We start from the raw sequence: 22,797 nt of genomic DNA on the forward strand, positions 1-22,797 counted from the left end.
TGGAGAGAGGAGAGGAAGACAGAGAAGGGGAGAGAAAGAGGGACACCTGCAGACCTGCTTCACCACTTGTGAAGCGACTCCCCTACAGGTGGGAAGCTGGGGGCTCGAACCAGGATTCTTATGCTGGTCCTTGCGCTTTGCTCCACATGCGCTTAACCTGCTGCGCTACCGCCCAACCCCCAGGCGTTCTTGATAGATGATCATTTAGTGATATGTACCTGCAAAAAAAACTTAAGTGATTCTCACTGAAACAGATAAACAGGTAGCACCTTGCTCAGTTGACGATAGCCAGATAGTTGAGGACGCTTTGAGCATCTTTGACTTTGAGCATCTGACTCTTGAGTGGTGTGTGACACATTTCTCTCTCTCTCCCTCTCCCTCTCCCTCTCCCTCTCCCTCTCTCTCTTCCTCTCTCTCTCTTTATTGATTTAATTATGATCAGCAAGTCCATTGGATAAGAGAGGTACTATTTAACACAATTCCCACCACCAGAACTCGTGTGTGACACATCTTACACTCTTCTGACTTTGCTACATCTTAACTATGCTCCCTTGACAAAGCAGGATCTCTGAGCTAAATCACCTAGAATACTTACTTGGTGTAGTTGTTGGTTGATCAAATGAATAATGCATGCCAAGTGCCTGTCGTAACACCTGTTACATACTAAGTGTATAGTACATGGTAACTTATTAGTTCTGCTCTGTGGTTTCATTGGCTTTGACTAATAAAACCATGTTGGTTCTTTCAGACTTTAATTGCAGGTCTTACATCAAATAAGCCAGCAGACAAACTCCGTGCCCTTCCACTGTGGTTGGCTTTACAGTACTTGGGACTTGATGGAATTGTGGAGAGGATAAAGCATGCCTGTCTACTGGTGAGTACTTAGCAAAACTAGAGACAGCAAAATACTTCATTGGTTCACTTTCCACCCAGTGACGCCTTGTCTGAATACCCTTTGTGTTCAACATATTGGGGTTAACCAGTATTTGCTTCCAAATAAGAATAGATCAGAATGAATGTGAATGTCACAGTATAGGCTGAGGAAAGTCACAGGATAATGGTCAAGGGGTGGAGAAAGGGACACAGACAATCTACTACTACTGACTGGCTCTTGAATTAGATGGTAAGATGCATAGACTTAGTTATAGATAATAAGTATATTTTCAGTACCAGCTGATCTGATTTAGCAAATTGAAAGGCTATGGGAACAATTCTAATTCTCTTTGCATTTAAGCTTATGTTTTAAAACATGCCATTGGCCTCTCCATACCTTTGTTTCCTCACTGATAGCATATTATGAGAGCTTAATAAATTCATATATACAAAGTTATTTTAGTAGTGCCTAATCATATAATATGCTGTACAAATTGGTCTTACTAATTTATTTTACCAGAGCACTGCTCAGCTCTGGTTTAAAGTGGTACTAAGTCTTTGGAGACAAGCAGGTGAGTCACACAGTAGAGTACATGTCACCACATACAAGAACCTGGTTTTGAGCCCAGGACCACCACATAGGAGCACCTGCAAAGGGGAAGCTTCACAGGCAGTGAAGTGGTACTGTGTTATCACTCCCCCTTTTCCATTTCTGTCTCTGTCTCTTACCCTCTCTGTAAGAAAAAGAATTTTTTAAAAAATGCCATTGGTGGCAGTGAAACCATGCAGGCACTAAGCATCAGTGATAATAACCAGAATAGATAAGTAAACTTTGGTTTTAACCTCTCTGGGCAGACAACCTCATCAGTGTGTCCTGGAACCTCACCTCTCCAGAGACCTACCTCCACAGGAAAAGATAGAAACAGGCTGGGGTATGGATCAACCTGCCAATACTGTGTCCAGTAGAGAAGCAGCTGCAGAAGTTAACTCCCGTCCTCTGCACCCCACAAAGAATTTTGGTCCACACTCCCAGAAGGGGGGAAATGTTAGGGACGATGACCAGAGGGTTCTGAACTCCACAATTATTTAGGACCCAAAGATAGAAGAGGGAAAAAAGGACATTTGGAAGTAGTAATAAGTGTAGGTATGACTTAGAAAGGAAAAGAAGACTGGGCCATAGAAAAAAGTAGGCAAATATATACAAAAGTACACAGCTATAGAAATAGTAGTCAACCCATATCTGTGACCTTGGGAGAACTACTGCAGTTTCCAGTGGAGGGAATGAGGACACAGAACTCTGATGGTGGGAACAGTGTAGAATCATACCCCTGTTATCCCATAATTTTATAAATCAAGATTAAATCACCAATAAAAAAAAAACTTTAAAATATAAACTTGTTTTAAATGTATTCTTGGGAAACTATCACTTCCTCAACTGTCATTTTTATATTTAAGAATTAATGTGTTAATGTTGCTAAAGCAGTTATGTTTGGTTCATAATGTTAAGATAATTCTAGTTTCTGAGAAAACAAAAACATTCACAATGAAGTTTTATTTCATTAAGTACTTTTAAGGGGGCCATAGAATATAGCTGACCTGGTAGAACTTTACCACACATGAGGACCTGGGTCCAAGCCCACAGCACCACATGGAAAACACCATTCATAGCACCAAGGGAAAGTTCCATGAATGATAGAATGGTGGTATATTATCATTCCTTCTTTCTGTGTCTCCCACCACCACTACCTTTCTTTCCCCCAAGATATTTATTAGTGATAGAGAAAAACCAGAGTGACATTTTGTTAGCCTGCAGTGCCAGGGACAAACTCAGCAGCTCATACAAGTAGATCCACTGCTTTAGCTATTGAGCCAACTCACACCTCATTTCTGAATCTTTCTATCTGAAATTATAAGGGGGCAAAAAAATCTGTCAGGAATAGTGGAATCATGCAGGTGTGAAGACCAGCAACGAGTAATAGCAGTCATCATCATCATCATCACATTGCCACCAGCATTAGCAGGGCCTCAGTGTCAGCACTATGAATCTGCCATTCCCAGTGGCCATTTTTTTTTCCTTTTTTCTTTCTATTTTATTTTATAGGACAGAGAAATTGAGAGGGGAGAGGGAGATAGAGAAGGAGAAAGACACCTGAAGACCTGTTCCACTGTCCCTCCTACATGTGGGAAGCAAGAGGCTTAAGCCTGGGTACTTGCATGGTAACATGTGCCACCATCCAGCCCCCAGCAATTTTAATTTTAATATTTGTGTTCATTGTGTTTGTCAAAGCATCACATTTTTTTTTTAAAAATTTATATTTATTTACTTATTTTCCCTTTTGTTGCTATATTGTTTTTCATTGTTGTTGTGGTTATTATTATTGTTGTTGTTGTTGTTGTTGTTGATGTCGTTGTTGTAAGATAGGACAGAGAGAAATGGAGAGAGATGGGGAAGACAGGGAGAGAAAGCTAGACACTTGCAGACCTGCTTCACACCGCCTGTGAAGTGACTCCCCTGCAGGTGGGGAGCCAGGGGCTCGAACCGGGATCCTTACCCCAGTCCTTGTGCTTCAAGCCACATGCACTTAACCCACTGTGCTACCACCCAACTCCCAAGGCACTACTTATTTTTTTAAATATTTATTTTATTTATTCCCTTTTGTTGCCCTTGTTGTTTTATTGTTGTAGTTATTATTGTTGTTGTCGTTGTTGGATAGGACAGAGAGAAATGGAGAGAGGAGAGGAAGACAGAGAGGAGGAGAGAAAGATAGACACCTGCAGACCTGCTTCACCGCCTGTGAAGCGACTCCCCTGCAAGTGGGGAGCCGGGGTTTGAACCGGAATCCTTATGCCGGTCCTTGTGCTTTGCGCCACCTGCGATTAACCCGCTGCACTACAGCCCGACTCCCAAGGCACTACATTTTTAAAAAGTTTTTTCCTCTAAGCTGTTGGCTCAGATCTTGGGGTTTGGTTTTGCAGGATAGAAGACTCTTATCGCTGTAGTAACTCAGTCAATTTTAGATTGGTTTGGGCACATGAGGGAGATTTTTAGTTCCCCTTGGTTTATAGAGTACAGGAAATTAATGATGACATTCACTAACAAACCCTTAAGATCACCATAGCTCTGGCATCTTCCTGCAAGTACATACTGAAGCTGATCTCTAATGCCCCTGAGGGACCTTCTTCTTCTAGCGTTTGCCCTTCTTCCGTAGCTAGTCAACTGCGTCAGGTTGAGCCTGATGTAAAGTTTCGAGACCTCCTTTGAATCTGGAGAGGTGGCAGTCATTGACTATGTGGGTCACAGTCTGTCTGTAGCCGCAGGGGCAGTTCAGGTTGTCTCTGGCTCTCCAGCGATGGAACATAGTGGCGCACCGGCCATGGCCTGTTCGATAGCGATTGAGGAGGGCCCAATCATAACGTGCTAGGTCAAAGCCGGGTTGACGCTTACAGGGGTCTGTGATGAGGTGTTTGTTCTTTACCTCAGCTGACTGCCAACTCTGTTTCCAGGAGACTGGAACAGAGAAGTTCAGTGTAGGCATAGGGGACCAGATTGGGTGACGAGACGTCAGGCGTTGGACAGGGTGGGCAAAGATATCCGCGTATATTGGCAGGTCCGGTGGAGCGTAGACGTGGGAAATGAACTTAGATGATGCCGCATCCAGATGAATATCTGGCGGGGCGATGTTGCTAAGAACTGGCAGCCATGGAACCGTGGTGGAACGGATGGTTCCAGAAATTATCCTCATGGAGGAATATAATTTGGAATCGACCAAGTGGACATGGGGGCTACGGAACCATACTGGGGCACAGTATTCTGCAGTGGAATAGCATAATGCCAGAGATGATGGTCGTAGTGTGGCAGCGCTCGTGCCCCATGAGGAGCTGGCCAGTCTTGCAATTCAGGTCCGGACCTGAATGATATCACCACTGCTAAATCCACACATTAAACTATATAAAATTTTTGTAAGTGTAGTTATCTGTACAGACATGGCCTGCTGGCCCCACTAGGTCTTATGTTCCTTAAGATCAAAAGTCAATGTATCTATCAGTATACTCTTCCTACATATCTTCATGTGAACTGGTTCCTGATGATTTCACTCAGTACCAGGCACCATGAACAAGCTCACACATTGTCTCCTTTGATCCCCACAACTTCATTAGAAAAGAGGGTACACTAATAATGTGTGGATTGAGGGGCCAGGTGGTGACACACCCCGTTAAGTACACATTACCAAGTGTGAGGACCTGGGTCTGAGCCCCTACTCTCCACCTGCAGGGTGGAAGCTTCCTGAGTGGTAAAGCAAGTCTGCAGGTGTTTGTTTGTTTGTTTTGTTATTTTACCAGAGCACTGTTCAGCTCTGGCTTATGGTGTTGGTGGGGATCAAACCTGGGACTTGAGCCTCAGGCATAAAAGTCTTTCTGCATAACCATTATACTATCAATAACCCAATCCTGTGTGTCTCTTTCTCTCTGCCTCCCCACTCAATCTCTGTCTGGCCTATCAAATTAACATAATAGTAATAGCCCCCAGGAGCAGTGGATTCATCATTTAGGCACTGAGCACCAGCAAATATTTTTTAAAAATTAAATAGTAAATATTTTTTAAAAATTTAAAGAAGTAGATTCATGAGGGACTGCCAGTGTCCAGGCTTCATGAACCTCAGCCCTATGAGGTAGGAACTGTTATCCTCATATTAATGATGAAAGAGTGCCATTTCTTACAAAATACTTTCATTTTCTAGGTACTTTTTTTAAGTGATTAACATGTCAGCTCATTTAAACTTCACAACAGCCTTGTAAGATAGATATTTCAGGGAGTCTGGCTGTAGCACAGTGGGTTAAGCACATGTGGCACAAAGCGCAAGTACCAGCAGAAGGATCCCGGTTCGAGCCCCAGCTCCCCACCTGCAGGAGGGTCGCTTCACACACGGTGAAGCAGGTCTGCAGTGTCTATCTTTGTTTCCCCTTCTCTGTCTTCCCCTCCTCTCTCCATTTCTCTCTGTCCTATCCAACAACAATAATAACTACAATAATAAAACAACAAGGACAACAAAAAGGAAATAAATGTTTAAAAAAGATAGATATTTCATCCCTATTTTATGATTGAGAGAACCAAAGCACAGAGAGACTAAATAACTTGTCCAAGGTCCTAGCCAGCAAGTGCCTGATTACTTACTAAGTGTTGGTCCTCCAGTTTAAGTACCAGAACCATGTTTGGGACCTGGGTGTGATTGTTCTGGACCCACAATCTTAATCAAACCAGCTCTTAGCCTTGCATTCTCATTCTTTCTTTCCTTTCTCCCATTTTTCTTTCTTTCTCCCTCCCTTTCTATTTCATTTGATAGGACAGAGAAAAATTGAGCGGGGAGATGAAAATAGAAAGATAGACACCTACAGACCTGCTTTACCACTTGTGAAGCAAACCCCTACAGGTGAGGAGCAGACTCAAACTGAGGGCTTTGCATATGGTGATGTGTGCTTGCAACTGGATGCACCGCCACACAGCCCCCTTTTTTTTTTCTTTCTTTCATCACCAGGGTTATTGGTGGACCTTGGGGACTGCTTGATGACTTCACTGCTCCCAGTGGCCTTTTTTTTCCTCTTATTTATTTGTGGGGGGGTTTTTTGTTTTTCTTTTTTCCTCCAAGAATATCGCTGGGGCTTGGTAGCTGCACTATGAATCTGCTGCTCCTAGAGGCTATTTTCCCCCCATTTTTGTTGCCCTTGTTGTTGTCGTTGAATAGGACAGAGAGAAATAAAGAGGAGGAGGAGAAGACAGAGGGAGAGAAAAAGCTAGGCACCTGCAGATGTGCTTCACCACTTGTGAAGCGCATGCCCCCCCCCCACGCAGGTGGGAGCTGGGGATTCGAACCGGGATCCTTATGCCGGTCTTTGTGCTTCTTCTTTTTATTTGATAGAGGGTGTAGGAGAGAAAGATGGAAGGAGAGAAATTTGTTGCACTGCTGCACTGCTTGTAATCCATCCCCCCCAGCCAGTGGGGATCAGAAGCTTGAATTTGGGTCTTCATACATAATAATGTGTACACCAGCCAGATATGCTACCACCTGAACTCTGCACTCCATTTTTTATAAGTGATTTCCTTAATATTGCTAATAAGATATATTTATACCTTATTAGGAAAAACACTTTCCTTGAACTGCTTACTGTAACTTTCAGCTAACAAATTGGAGAGTTGCAGATGGTTAAATTTAAAAATTGACAGCTAAACTTAGAACTCATCAAGTTATGATGGTTTTATTGGCTATAGATCCTTGTTTGCAGATTTATACAGACCCCCGTCAAAACTGCTTGATATGTTCTGTTAATCTAGTAAAAATACACAACCTTTTTCATGTCATTTACAGAGTCAACGGTTACAAGAAAGCTTGAAGAAAGTGAACCACATTAAAATCTTGGTAAGTACATTATATAATTTTATCTGTTCTTGAAGAAATGGCATTTAAATTCAGTTGCTTTGAGTGGTTTTTCTCCAGATATGATGCATTTCAATAGAAATGTGGTAACTCCAGTGAAACACATTCTTTGGAAGAGATGCATGTGCCAGTGACCTGATGGTACAGTTTAGCATAAAGCCTAGACCTTTATACTATAAACTGTTTGAACCCTTGCAGTGCTTTTTACATAATCCATTTCTAGTTGTAGTCTATTAAAACTTAGAACTGCAAGAGACAAATGGTGATGTACTTAATAGAGTGCATGTTACCATCTTCCAGGCCCAGAGTACAAGCCCCTGGTCCCCCCCCCCCCCGCAAAATGGAAGCTTCATAAGCAGTAGAGCAGTGTTGTGTGCGTGTGCCCTTTCCTTTTTCTTGATAACAGAAGAAATGAAAATGAAAGAAATGGCTTCCAGGAACAGTGGAGAATTAATGCAGGCATCAAGCCTCAACAATAACCTAGGTGGCAAAAATTAATTGAACACGCACACTGGGGATCAAACTTGGGACCTCACACTTCCAAGGCCTGAGCTCTTCCAGTGTGCCACATCTTGAGTCATGTGACCTGTTTTACTAGTGTGCCAACTCAAGTCTTCTCTACAGCTGCGCTTAACTAATAGTAAAATTAGTTAACAGCACTGATTAATCTGTTATTTAACCCTTTCACTGCATCTGATTTTTATTTCAGTGACTCTCATGTTGTTCTCAGTTCTTTTTCAAATCATTTTCTCTTTTAGTTGTCCTCCTCATCATTATTACTGTTACTATTAGAGACAGAGAGGGAGAAAGTGAATGAAGGACACCACAGCACCAAACCTTCCTTCAGTGCCATGAATGCTTGGACCTGGGTCGGCACATGTCAGGCAAAACAGCACACTGTTCAAGTGAACTATTTTGCCAGCCCTCTCTTTAGTTTTTTTGTTGTTGTTGTATGCCTTCTAGTTCTTTGTTTCTCTATTTCAGATCTACTGTTTTATTATCTTATTTCTTTGCAGCACAGATCATCCTCTTTGTTGTTACCAGCTGACTCTTGCTACCTGCCTATGTTGTAATTTTTACTATAAGCAAGATCCTTTTTTTTTTCTTGTGAGACTTATACTTAGATATTCTGAGTTGTGTGATGAGTGATATTGCATTTGTTTCTGCTGTGTGTTTGGCCTGAGTTTGTTTGTTTATAAAGGCTTCACAACATTAGGAACTCTCATAGCATATTAAAGCCAGGTGATCTGTTCCTCATGAAACTTTTCTTCCTACTATACAGAGCCTCCAGCAGAGTTAGTATAATTCCTTGCTAAGTCTGTGTAAGAAGTCTTTTCTCTGTCTTTTCACAAAGAGTAGTTTTCAGTGGCCCTGGCTTTGTGCAGACTTACCACTATTCCCCATGTGAACTTAGAGACCCAATACCCAGATCTGAGGTTACTAAAGGAGAGGTAGGTTGTAAGGAGATAAACTATAACCTAATAGAAAGGTGAATTCTAGGAAATATCCTGTCATCTATATACTCTGTGGCAGAGGGAGTTGGCACTTTAGAGAGATGTTAAATTTTACCCGTGAGACAACTACAGTCTCAAACATTTCCTCAATCGAAAAATAAAAACCCAATATCCTACACACTAAAAACAAGTTCCAGGTCCCAAATGTGCTCCCCTCCCTCAACCCCTGTAGCTAAATTTATCTTCTTTCTATATTCACTTTGTTTGTGATCCTGGGAATGGTCAGATGCCTAGCTTCAATATAAGTACTGCTTTAGTGATTTAGATAATAGTGACCTGGAAGGTGGTGACATGGGACTATCCAGCATGAAATGCAGATTTCAGTCTCTAGCATTGTGAGTTCTGGAGTGATGCTCTGGCTCACCCCTGCCCCCTCCCCCAAACACACACACAATCCTCTCTTTCTCTCTTCCTCCCCCTCCCTCCTTCTTTTCCTCTCTCTCCCCCTTCCTCCCTCCCTCTTTCAAAATCACACTCTCCCATTAGTAAATAAGCAAATCTTTTAAATACATTGGCTCAATTCTTTTTATTATTATTATTGATTTAATGATGATCAACAAGACCGTAGGATTAGAGGGTTACAATTCCACACAATTCCCACCACCAGAGTTCTGTATCCCATCCCCTCCATTGGAAGCTTTCTTTTTTTTTTTTATCCCTCTGGGAGCACGAAACCAGGATCACTATGGAGTGCTTCCCTGCTGGACATGGGTGTTGGCAGGTCTAGTCACACTCACAGCCTGTTTCTGTCTTTCCCTCGTGGGATAGGGCTCTGGAGAAGTGGTGTTCTAGGACAAATTGGTGAGGCATAGACTCAATTCTAATCTATGATTATTACTACATTGTCACCAAATCATGTATCCTAAGAGTTTTTATTTTTTATTAGTGATTTAATAGTGATTTACAAAATGATAAGATAATAGGAGTATAATTCCACACTATTCCCACCACCAAATTTCTGTGTCCTCATCCCCCTCCAAAGGGAACTGCAGTAGTTCTCCCAAGATCACAGATATGGTTTGATAGCCTGAGAATTTTAATAAGGTGAAAATACTTGTACTCATTTTTTCTGAGTATGAAAATCTTCAATCAGTTCTGCATGATGATAAATTCTGAATTTTTGTAAGCACTGATTCAATACTGATTCTAATTCCAATTAATTCTAATTCTAATACCTGTATCTATCCATTGTTAAAAGTTCATCCTACTGAACTGGAATTGGTGTAGTGCACCAAAGTAAAAGACTCTGGGGTGGGTGGATGGGCAGAATATAGATCCAAGAAGGATGACAGAGGACCTAGTTGGGGTTGTATTGTTATATGGAAAACTGGGAAATGTTATGCATGTACAAACTATTATATAATGTAAAACATTAATTCCCCAATAAAGAAATTTAAAAAATAAATAAATAAAAGCAGGTTCCTCAGACAGGCAAAAAAAAAAAGTTCATCCTGTTTCAGTTTCAGTGAAATATTAGTGTCAAATACTAGTGTGAAATACTAGTGTCAAGTACTAGTGTCAAATGCTAGTTTTACCAATGTAGTATCTAGAATGGATTATATTTCTGTGAATTTTACCAAACTTGATTTTTGTTAGTTTTGTCAGATTACCCTTTGAACTTTTTGTTTGTGCTTACTAAGAAAATGCACATCTCTGCCCTAGTTCTAGTCCATTGTATTATTTGTAGGTGTTTAGAATGTATGTTTAGTTATATCAGATTCCATTTTTCAGGTGGAAGATGAGCTCAGTTCTCCAGTAGTGGTGTTCAGATTTTTTCAGGAATTACCAGGCTCAGGTAGGTGATTTTAAAACAAGGGTAATTTCTGTATATTTAACATTAAACTATTCCAAATTAAATACAGTGCAAAATATTTTCATTGCCAAGGTCTTTTTAGCAATCACTCATCATTTCAGAAAAATCGAGTAATTTTCATAAGAACTCTAGACCTAAAATGCCTTAACAGTTTATCAGTATTGCCTATAATTAAACGAGTGGTTTCCAAGTGGCAGTCCCTTGATTAGTGCTGCAATAAATGAGAAAGTCACTTGGAAACAGATTTGGGAGTCCTACTTGCCAGACATTTGATTCAGAAAATCCAAGAATTTCTGTTGGTGGAGAGGGGCTGCCTAGAGTTGAACCTAGGTAGGAATCTGTTTCTAAAGCATGTCCCAGTTTCCACCAACCTAATCCAGGGCTGTCATTTTTCACCAGGATAGCCACAGTCCCCTCTCATGTTGTCTCTCACTGCTATACATCCCATACATCTCACTCTAGACATTCTACACCTGACAAGTCAGAGTAAGCATTGTTAAGGGAAGTCATATCATGTTGCTTCCTTGCCCAGCAGCCTTGGCAGTCTTACTCATCCAGTTGAATAAGACCCAGGCTCTGTACTAGGTCTCATAAGACTTCAAGCTCAGGCAGAGATAGATAGCATAATGGTTATGCAAAGAGACTCTCATGCCTGAGGCTCCAGAGTCTCAGCAATCCTCTGTGTAAGCCAGAGCTGAGCAGTACTCTGGTAAAACAAACAAGCAAACAACAACAACAAAAAAAAAAAAAAAAAACAGGGCCTATATTGAACTTTAAATGAAAGCAGAATTTAAAACATAAGTAAGACTTCAAGCTCATGCTTTTCTCTCTAACTTCCTCTTCTCACTGTGCCTCAGACTGGTTCCTTAACTCCCAAGAACACTCCATTCTTTCCTAGAGTAAGGCCTGTGCTCTAGCTGGGCCCTCTACTTCAAACCTGCTTCCCCTCACTCTCCTGGCTCCTCTCCACCATTCAGGGCTCCGTCAGCATCCTCATCAGGCCCTCTGTAAAGGTGACTTCATCATATGCCAAAACTCATACCTTTTTTCATATTACTAACAACATGTAGCAGTTCTATTTCTTAATAGTATTTCTCCCAGTAGAATATCAACTCCCAAGATAACGGAGACCTTTTATGTCTCAGTCTAGCAGTCACACAGGCCATTTGCTGAGTGGAAGGTAATTATTTTGTAAAAGCCCAGTTACATGCTGTTGGTTTACTTTGATCAGTATTTGTTAGACTAGTTGGCAATTTATAATGTTACCCTTTGATTTCCTCTCAAAATTCCTTAAAAGAGAAATTTTTTTTAATGATTCAGAGTTCTATTTATGTGAACATATTTAAGTGTTTTATTTTTTTCATGGGGAAAAAAGTAAACATTTTAAGCCCTCAGTAAGATAATCAGCTAATTTTTTTTTTATTGTGATACCACTCAACATTAGAACACAGGACTTGCATACCTGAGACCCCACACCATGAATATATGCCAGAGCTGAGCAGTGCTCTGGTCTCTCTCTCACCCCATTATTCTCTCATAAAAATAAATGAATTTTTTTAATGTATGATGGTTAAAATATAAAAATTACCATGTTAAGTGTATAGCTCAGTAGAGTGAAATTCTGCCCACTAAACAACATTTCTCTAATTCCCTCCTTGCCCCAGCCACCATTATTTCTGTTTCTATGAATTTTGATACTTTAGGTACTTCATATCATTGGAACCACAGGAATTTATCCTTTTGTGATTGACTTCTCTTAGCATAGTGTCCTCACCATTCATCTATATTGAGCATTCCTCACCATTCATCTATATTGAGCATTCCTCACCATTCATCTATATTGAGCATGTGCTAGAATTTCCTCCTTTAAGACTGAATAATATCTATTCATTATATGACTAAACCATATTTCTTTTATCAGTGTGTTATAATTTGTCCATTTGACTTGGGTAATATTTGAGACTTTCGAGTTAATATTGGGATCTGAGTTAGCTGTACTGAGTGAATCCCTTTCTGTGTTTCAGCATCAGATCCATCACTTAAAGCTGTGCCCAGTATGGCTCCTCCAGCAGTGAGCCAGGAGAGAAACTCGTGTGATGCACTGAATCGCTGGGTAAGAAAGGTAGTCATCAGGGCTGGGTGGTGGCGCACCTGGTTGAGCACATGTTGCAATGCTCAAGGACCCAGGTTTGAGCCCCCAGTCCCCACCTGCAGGGGGAAAGCTTTGCAAGTGGTAAAGCAGGGTTGCAAGTGTCTTTCTGTCTCATTCCCTCTCTGTCTTTCCCTTCCTCTCGATTTCTGGCTGTCTCTATCCAATAAATAAAGATAGTATCAAAATTAAAAAAAAAAAAAGGAATGATAGTTGTTAGGCTGGTGAAATAGCTCATTTGGATACTGTTCTCCTTTGCTATGTGAGCATCCCAGGTTCAAACCTGTCCCCTCACTCTTCCTCTCTGTCTCTAGCTAATAAAAAAGGGAAAAAAAGGCAGTCACTGAACCAGTGAGAATGTGCCTGTTTTGCCATGTTTATAACCCAGGTACCTGTCTAGCCCCCCACTGTACTGGAGAAAGCTTCCGCCCTGTGTTAATTCTTTATCTACCTATCTAGAAAAAATCAGCCTGGAATGGTGAAACCCTGGCAGCAGGCGAAGGGGAAAAAAGGCAGTCACAGACATAGTATAAATGATCATGCCAGGCTCCTGAGAGGCAGCCTCTTGTGAAAACTGGGCCTTGTTTGGGGTTCTGTTCTTAATTGAGTCACTGATTCACATACTGTATGATATCCACTGCCTCCCAACCCCTGGGGCCCTTGTGTATCTGCAATTCCACTGCTCTAGGAGACTTTTTTTTTTTTTCCCCTCTCCTTTTTAATTTCTGAGGAGGGAGTGGAGAGAAAGAAAGAGCACAGCACTGCTCCACCACTCATGGAGCACCCCTTGGTGCCACATTTGTTGCCAGATACTTAACCCCAGACCCTCCTGCATAGTAAAGTGTACATTCTACTGAGCTATCTCCCAGCCTGCACTGCATGACTTCTGGCAAGTGCTTTTAGTATTATTCCCTCAATTTTCTCACGTTTGTTCCCTGGCTGCTCTTAATGTCAGGCTATAAAACAAGATGTGCAGTGTGAAATGCAGTGCCCCAAGCATTCGCTGTGCCCTTAAAAGGCACATGAGTTAGGATCCCTGTACTCCTCTGACCATCTGGTGATAGGGATCAAAGGCATTAAGCTTCTTTTGCCCTTAAACACTGAAATCAATCTCTTGAATTTTTTAAAATATTTATCTATTCTCTTTTGTTGCCCTTGTTGTTTTATTGTTGTATTGTTGTAGTTATTGATTTCATTGTTGTTGGATAGGACAGAGAGAAATGGAGAGAGGAGGGGAAGACAGAGAGGGGGAGAGAAAGACACCTGCAGACCTGCTTCACCGCCTGTGAAGCGACTCCCTGCAGGTGGGGAGCCAAGGGCTTGAACTAGGATCCTTACTCCAGTCCTTGTGCTTTGCACCACCTGTGCTTAACCTGCTGCGCTACCACACGACTCCCAGTCTCTTGAATTTTAATCTAAAGAATGTCCTAAACAATTAAAAAGTTTTTTTCTATATTTGTTGCCCTTGTTGTTTTTATTGTTGTAGTTATTATTGTTGCTGGATAGGACAGAGAGAAATGGAGAGGGGAGGGGAAGACAGAGAGACAGACACCTGCAGACCTGTTTCACCACCTGTGAAGCAAGTTCCCTGCAGGTGGGGAGCAGGGGACTTGAACCAGGATCCTTATACTGGTCCTTGTGCTTTGTGCCATGTGCACTTAACCTGCTGCACTGCCGCCCGACTCCCTGTTCTAAACCATTTAAGGAAGGATGTATACCAGAAAAATATCAATACCAGCAAAATAGGAGAATTAGTCACCTAGGAGGTGAGGTGAATAAGTCATCTACACAGTGATATAAAACAGCTACTATAAAGCATGTAGGTGGATATTTACAGTAAAGGGTGGTCATCGTAAATTACATGAAAATGCAGGTTACAACATAGTGTGTAGACTATCACATTTTGGGGTCTAGCAGTGGCATAGCCAGTAAAGTTCACAAGTTACCTTGTTCAATAATGCAGGTTCAATCACCCAGTCCCCACCTACCAGAGGGGAAGCTTCACAAGTGGTGGAGCAGGCTACAGGTCTTTTTTCTCTCCCCCTATTTCTGTCTTTATCATAATAAAATAAAAGAGAATATCAACTTTCTGGCAACAAAATATACACATGAGCACATCCCTCTCAGACACAGAAAGACCCAGAATGAATGCCCCACATTCATCAGCAGGGGATGTTTCTGAGTAGCATACTATAAAAAGACTTTTGTGGTGCAGGAGGTGGCACCGTGATAAAGCTTTGGACTCTCAAGCATGAGGTCCCGAGTTTGATCCGGCAGCATATGTGCCAGAGTGATGACTGGTTCTTTCTCTCTCCTCCTATCTTTCTCATAAATAAAATCTTTAAAAATAAAAAATAAAAAAAAGACTTTTATCTCATTCTGGCTTATCTATTTTGCCTAGATTCTTTCAAAATAAACTTGTTTAATAAAAAAAGGAAAGTTAAATCCACTTTTTTTTTATTTTATTTATTTCCCTTTTGTTGCCCTTGTTGTTTTTTATTGTTGTAGTTATTATCGATGTCGTTGTTGGATAGGACAGAGAGAAATGGAGAGAGGAGGGGAAGACAGAGAGGGGGAGAGAAAGACAGACACCTGCAGACCTGCTTCACCACCTGTGAAGCGACTCCCCTGCAGGTAGGGAGCCGGGGGCTCAAACCTGGATCCTTTTGCCGGTCCTTGAGTTTGGCGCCACATGCACTTAACCCGCTGCGCTACTGCCCGACTCCCCCACTTTTTTTTTTAAGTTACCATAAAAAGCAAAAAGTTGCCATAGTAAAAAAAAGAAGAAAAAATCTTTTTTTTAAACCAGAGCACTGCTCAGCTCTGGCTTATGGAAGTGTGGGGCCATTGAACCTGGGACTTTGGAGCCTCAGGAATGAAAGTCTCTTTGCATAACCATTATGCTATCTACCCCCCCCTTTTTTTGCCTCCAGGGTTATTACTGGGGCTCAGTGCCTGTGCTACAAATCCACTGCTCCTGGAGGCCATTTTTTTCCCTTTTGTTGTCCTTGTTCATCATCTTGTTGTTATATTGTTGTTTTTGTTGCTGTTATTGTTGTTGGCTAGGACAGAGAAATCAAGAGAGGGGAAGAGACAGACACCTGCAGACCTGCTTCACTGCTTGTGAAGTGACCCCCCCCATAGGTGGGGAGCCGGGGGCTCGAACCGGGATCCTTATACCAGTCCTTGCCATATGCTCTTAACCCACTATGCTACCACCCAGCCCCCCCCCTTTATTTTTTAAAGAAACTAACCCTCCAGGGACCTCATGGGTATGGGGCTGAGTGGACATGGGCAGATTGAGGTCTTTTACCTCCTTTTGTGCAGGTCACACTCACTCTGCTCTTCCCTTGCAGCTGGGAGAACAGCTAAAACAGCTGGTACCTGCAGGTGGTCTCACTGTCATGGACCTAGAGGTGGAGGGCATGTGTGTGCGGTTCAGCCCTTTGATGACAGCAGCAGGTAAAATCTCTCCATGGATTGCCCATAATTTTTTTTTTTTTTAAACCAGACCACTGCTCAGCTCTGCCTTATGGTGGGGGGGGAGGTATTGAACCTGGGAGTTTGGAGCCTCAGGCATGAGAGTCTCTTTGCATAACTACTACGCTATCTACCCTCCGTTGCCCATACTTTTAAAGATTGATTTATTTATGACATAGAGTGAAGCCGTAACACTGCTGTAGTACATGTGGCGCTAGAGATAGAGTCAGGGGTCTCAGGCATGCACATGCTACATTCTGCCAGCTGAGTGATTTCCCCAGACACAGCCCACACTTATTTTGGAGATTTGAAAGCTCTATTAAAATCCAGGCAGTTTGTTGGGTTGGTTAGCTTTCCCTTCTCATATTCTAATCTCTCTCTGGAGAGACTTTTTCTTTGGGTTAATTAACCTTCCAGTATAGCTTCTCAGAAGCAGAGGCTTCTCTTGCCACTTGAATTCCTGTTGTAATTCTTTTGATCCTTCATTTTCTGTTCTAACAGTTCTTGGTCTGGACTACATATGACCTGTGGATCTTTGAAAACTCCATAGTTGTTCCCTCACCCTCTACCCCACCTCAGGATTCTGAACTTCATTTGGAATGGAGTCTGAGCATCTGTTTTCAAAATACCCCTTGGAGATCTAATAGGCCATCAAAGACTAAGAGGCACTAATGTTGACTTTTTTTTTAATTTTCTTTTTTTTTATATTTATTTTATTTATTCCCTTTTGTTGCCCTTGTTTTTTTTTTATTGTTGTAGTTATTATTGTTGTCGTCGTTGTTAGATAGGACAGAGAGAAATGGAGAGAGGAGGGGAAGACAGAGAGGAGGAGAGAAAGATAGACACCTGCAGACCTGCTTCACCACCTGTGAAGCGACTCCCCTGCAGGTGGGGAGCCGGGGTTCGAACCGGGATCCTTATGCCGGTCCTTGTGCTTTGCGCCACCTGCGCTTAACCCGCTGCGCTACAGCCCGACTCCCTAATGTTGACTTTTAAGAAAGCATGGTGGCATGGTGTTGAATTGAGAGTTAGCATAATGGTTATGCAAGTGACCTTCATGCCTGAGGCTCTGAGCTCCCCAGCACCACCATAAGCCAGAGCGGAGCATTACTCTGGCAAAAAAAAAAAAAAAAAAGCCAAACAGTTTAGCAGAAAGTATACTGACTTCTACAGTAAAAATATGGGGTAGCAACATCATAACTGCAGGACCTCAAATAAATTTCTCATCTCCAAAGCTGTTTCCTACTACCTCATGGTAACCATCTCACAGGCAAAACAAGATCATGTTGGATGGTACTTGACATCTTACAGTAGGAACTTAAAGCTGAAAAAGGATACTTACAATGATTTAAACATTTTCAAGAAATATTTAATGATTTTTCATGAAATGTTTTTAGAATTTTTAAAAGGTAACTTTGTTTTGCCACTAGGGGTATTGCTGGAGCTCAGTGCCTGCATGACTCCACCATTTTTATTTTAAATAGAGGACAAGAGAGACGAAGAGAGAGACAGGAGAGAAACATTAAAAGTAGGAAAAAGTAGGAGGAGTCCTGCAAAATAAAAAGCCCTCTTGGAGATGATCTGTGGACTCCAGACCTTCAGAATCTCTGCTTCTGCAGTGAAGGGAGCCAATTGCCAAAACCTTAGTCTCTCTACTTGGAAAAGTCACCAGGACACACAAGCATTCCATGTGGAGACTAGGGTTTGGGTCCACAGACCTTAGGGAGTGGTGGACTTGCCAACACTCCTGGCTCCTGAGGCCCTGAGATGTGAGCTCTGACCTTCATAAATGTCTTGGTACAATGTGTCTTTCCCCTGTCCATTTTGCCAGAAGACCTCTCTCTTGTCTTAAGATTAATACAGAGAATGAGGTAGCCTTCTCTTTGTTTTTTAACCTGTGATACAACCTGACCGGTCTTCTCTGTGAAATTTCAACATTAGCATTTTATTGTGTATTAAATCAGAGAGGCTAATACTTTTCTTGCATATAAGAAAAAACTGTCAATGCTTGGAGCAGCTTTCTTTTTTACCTATTTGCCTTCACCTAATTAGATATTCCTTTTTGACCTTTCTACTAATGATTCCATTAGTAGTAGGAGCCTTTTGTTTTAGCCAATTCCTTGAGCCTTGAAAGTCTCTAACATTCAGTTTTAGGAACTCGGGGAGAGGATGTGGATAAGCTGGTAGCCTGTATAGAGAGCAAGCTACCAGTGCTGACCTGTACGCTGCAGCTGCGAGAGGAGTTCAAGCAGGAAGTGACAGCCACAGCAGGTCTCCTCTATGTTGATGACCCTAACTGGCCTGGAATTGGGGTTGTCAGGTATGGTCAATGCTTACCACTTGATATGTAATGAACAGAGGTGGGTCATTATGTGACCCAGTTTAGGAATTGAAGGTAAATGTGTGTGTAAATTTGTTCTACATGTCGAACAAAAATCCAGCCAGGTGTTCTGGGCATTTCTAAAAGCACAGTCAGCATGTGACCATTTCCTTCAGGGAGGTAGGATAACTGAATGTTCTCTCCCAAGTTAGAGGAAGAGATATACATAGGTATACTGCTGGCAAAAGGTTACTTTCCATGGTAGAGTGGATCAAACATCACAATTTCCCAGGAGAGCAGGCTCTGTCCTCTCTAATTGTGTGTGTGTGGCTCTTCCTGCTAGTTTTCTATCCCCTCTAAGAAGGAGAAATACCTCCTTTTTCTTGTATAAATGATGAGGCTTCTAGACCTGGCCTAAGGTTATGTACATAAAGACTTATGCTTTGATAGTTTCCTATCAAGAGATACTTGATACTTCTCCCCTTTTCCCCCTTCTTCCCAGCAGCACATGTACCAGAGTGGTGTCTGGTTCTTTCTCTCTCTCCTATCTTTCTCATGAATAAATAAATAAATTTTTTTTTTAAAAAAGACACTTGGTGGCCCCTTCCTTGTCTCTGGTCACCTTATATTCTACCTGCTCCTCTGTGTGAAGAATACCCTTGATCTTTTAGATTGAAATACTGTATGCTCTTGTTCACAGATATGAACATGCTACTGATAATAAGAACAGCTTGAAATTAGATCCAGAAGGGGAAAAAATCCATGCTGGACTCCTGAAAAAGTTAAATGAACTGGAATCTGACCTTACATTTAAAATGGGTAATTTTTTTTTTTTTAATCACTGGGGCTCGGTGCCAACACTATGAATCCACTGTTCCTGGTGGCCATTTTTTCCATTGTTGTTGTTTAGGACAGAGAGAAATTAGGAGAGGAGGGGACTCAAACCAGGATCCTTGTGCCAGTCCTTGCACTTTGTAATGTGTGTGCTTAACCTGGTGCTCTACCACCTGGCCTCCTAAAATGGGTAATTTCTACTTAAGTCAGTTGTGGATTCTGGAAGGACATTTCCTAGTGGAAAGTGGACTCTATATCTTTGCCTGAAGTGTTCATTGTGAGAATCCACCCCCTCTGTAGCCTCTGAGTTTCCCATCTCATTAGAACCTTGCCCCATAGGGAGGCTCCTTCGTGCATCTCATCTTGTTGTGTAGGAAAACTGGCCCATCCAGTTCGTAACAGACAACTTGGGGGTCAAGTCAGCCTATGTTTCTTCCCACAGGCCCTGAGTATAAAAGTATGAAAAGCTGCATTTACATCGGCATGGCAAGTGACGAAGTAGATATTTCAGAACTAGTGGAGACTATTGCAGTCACGGCCCGAGAAATTGAGGAAAACTCAAGGGTATGTAAGACTAATCAGTGTTTCATTCCTTTCCTGTGTTTTGCTTGGGCATCTAGTAGAGGAGTCATGAAGGTTGAAGCTGCTTCAGAAATTACTGTCTTCATTCTTTCCCCCAAAATTATAAATGCTTGTGAGCTTATTAGGCCAGACATCAGAAATACTGAGTAGACTGACAAAACTCCTCAGTGAAGTCACTAGCCAGGGGGAGGAACTTCCTAGACTAGTACTGGAGCCAAGGCTGTGGAGGAGAAGGTGGAGGCAGTACACATTCAGGAAGATGCATCCCCTCAGCCTGACAAGGTCAGGGGACATCCCAGTTGTAGTGGGGTCCTAAGATTGGATAAGAGGCATTTCTGTTAAAGGAACTTTGCACCAATAAGAGACCTGCTCCTGTTATCAAGTTGGTGTGTAGCCTGGCTATACTGCTTAAAGAACTGTCACCAAACAAGACATTTGTGTACTGAGAAACCAAAAGCGATATAATGTGATTTGTTTGGGGTAGAAGAGGGGAAGTTACAAATAAGCTGATGGGTCAGTAAGATAGCTCACCTGGGTAGTTGCCTGCTTTGACATGTGTGCAGTGTGAGGCCCAGATTCTAGTCCAGATCCCACCACACTGGAGGAAACTTTTGGGCATCAAACTCGGGGCCTCATACTTTGAAGCCCAATGTTTTATCCACTGTATCATCTCCTGGGCCGTGATCTTTATCTTAAAAAATTGACCCACCACAGTGGAGTCCTGGCTATAACGGGGCAAAAAATGAGGCTGAGGGGGCCGGGCAGTAGCACAGCAGGTTAAGCGCACATGGCATAAAGCATAAAGGCTGGCATAGGGATCCCTGTTCAAGTCCCCAGCTCCCCATCTGCAGGGGGGTAGCTGCACAAGTGGTGAAGCAGGTCTTCAGGTGTCCCCATGGTTGGATTTCCTGAAGTTCTTCCAGGCCTGACAACATTACATATAACTTCATCTCCTCAAATGTTGAGCAACATAACTTACTTTCTGTTCATATGACATTTGGATCATGGGGGATTTCACTCTGTTCCCTGGCAGATGAGGCAGGTCTCCTAGGTATATCTGATTCCTGAGTATAGAACTATGAAAAGCTGCATTTACATGCATTTATGTAATTCTGCCTGAGCATTTTATCCTAATACTATTTATCCCTTTCTTTAACAATGCCATTTAAAATGCAGAATTCCATTGTAAACATACTTTAAAATTTTTCCCCAATGCTATGTTAACTTTGCTACGCATTGCCTCCAAGCAAGAAGCTTAGACAAATAATGCCTGTCTTGATCTTAACACAGCTTCTGGAAAACATGACTGAAGTCGTTCGGAAAGGAATTCAGGAAGCTCAGGTTCAGCTGCAAAAAGCAAATGAGGAGCGACTTCTGGAAGAGGTGAGGCTGCAGGTTGGACTTCCTGGCTGGCGTTCGACCGGAGTGGATTTGTCCAGAGGATCTTAAGCAATGGTTGTATTTTACAGGGGGTGTTACGCCAGATCCCTGTAGTAGGATCCGTGCTGAATTGGTTTTCTCCAGTACAGGCTTCACAGAAGGGAAGAACTTTTAACTTAACAGCAGGTAAGACTAATTCACCTTCTCCCAGAACTCACTGACTTTATAGTTCTCATGAGATCCTGACTCCACACTCTTCCCTGGAATTCAGCAAGACCTCAACACCATCTGCCTTGTACATTTGGGTTCAGTGTTAATATTCCTTGCAGTCCTTGCTACTGTTTTGTCCCCCCCACCCCCCAGCAAAGGGCTGCTTTTGAAAGGGAAAGGTAAAAGTTTAAAAAATGTAGCACAGGACCATTTTATTAAAAACCAGGAATCCCATAAGTATTACCATCTGCTTGGATGTGGGAACGATGATACTTGCAGCTGTCGGAGTCCTCTTTTCCTGTTCTACCAGGGGATTAACTCCCTGGACCTGGGCCACCTCCTTCATTCCTCCACCAGGAAATGATGAACTACATTGGCATATGACAGCTGGAGATAATCTTACTCTTTTTTTTTCTCACCGTCTCCCTAATCTCACTTTAAACCCACTAAGCTTTTAACTTTAGCAAAGAAGCATCTGTTTCTTGTTGCCAAAGTCCATGTCCCATGTGGGCCTGGCTTCCCAGCTATGTTTAGGTCACAATGCTGAATGTTTTCACATGTATACAGGTAGTTGGGGAGACAGAGATGAAATACCCTTTTTCAATATTTTGCCATATAAATTTGTATAGGGAAATATGTTTTATGTATATGATTAAATTCTTTGACAGTTCAAAAAAGAGAGAGAGATGAAATCCCCCAGTAAGGCTGGTACTGCTGAGCTCAGTAGCGTGTGGCTTTTTGTCCTGCTTCTGGCATATATCAAGAGAGCCCACATCACCAGTCAGTGCAAAACAGAATGACTAGAGGAAGCTTGTTAAAGAACAAAGCTGAGTAGGAGCATCTCTCAGCGCGGCCAGTGGCAGAAATTTAAACCTACCCCCTTTCTCTTCCTGGCAGGCTCTCTGGAGTCCACAGAACACACTTATGTCTACAAAGTTCAAGGGTCAGGAGTGACACCGCCACCAACCCCCTCAGGCGCTCGCACTAAACTGAGGCTACCAGGTACATTACATCATGTTAATTAGCACTGCAGAAATTATATTTTTCTTAGGGAAATAAATCTTTGCATCATATACCATCTTCAAGTTGCTATTATCTACATTCCTTTGTTTTCTTGGTCCTATTTCTCTTCATTCAAAACCAGTTTCCACTGTATCTTCAACAACCGTTCATTAGCCTTGGGCTCTGCCTTTACAGAAATGCCTCTGTGG

General features: G+C 42.1%; 1 protein-coding gene across 4 annotated transcripts in view; it reads left to right on the top strand.

Annotated features, from left to right (window-relative positions):
• The window catches only part of PDXDC1 (pyridoxal dependent decarboxylase domain containing 1), a 67,335-nt gene that overhangs the window by 40,760 nt on the left and 3,778 nt on the right, over positions 1–22,797 (top strand). For all 4 annotated transcript variants that reach the window (XM_060172938.1, XM_060172939.1, XM_060172941.1 and 1 more), the window contains exons 12-22: positions 749–874; positions 7,236–7,286; positions 10,550–10,613; positions 12,656–12,744; positions 16,137–16,242; positions 18,409–18,580; positions 19,281–19,399; positions 19,857–19,978; positions 21,287–21,379; positions 21,466–21,562; positions 22,484–22,588. In XM_060172938.1, coding sequence (XP_060028921.1) covers positions 749–874; positions 7,236–7,286; positions 10,550–10,613; positions 12,656–12,744; positions 16,137–16,242; positions 18,409–18,580; positions 19,281–19,399; positions 19,857–19,978; positions 21,287–21,379; positions 21,466–21,562; positions 22,484–22,588 — 1,144 coding nt within the window. The remainder of the gene's footprint in view (positions 1–748; positions 875–7,235; positions 7,287–10,549; positions 10,614–12,655; positions 12,745–16,136; positions 16,243–18,408; positions 18,581–19,280; positions 19,400–19,856; positions 19,979–21,286; positions 21,380–21,465; positions 21,563–22,483; positions 22,589–22,797) is intronic.

Source organism: Erinaceus europaeus, chromosome 15 (genome assembly GCF_950295315.1).
Source record: "Erinaceus europaeus chromosome 15, mEriEur2.1, whole genome shotgun sequence".
In the NCBI taxonomy this organism is placed as follows: Eukaryota; Metazoa; Chordata; class Mammalia; order Eulipotyphla; family Erinaceidae; genus Erinaceus; species Erinaceus europaeus.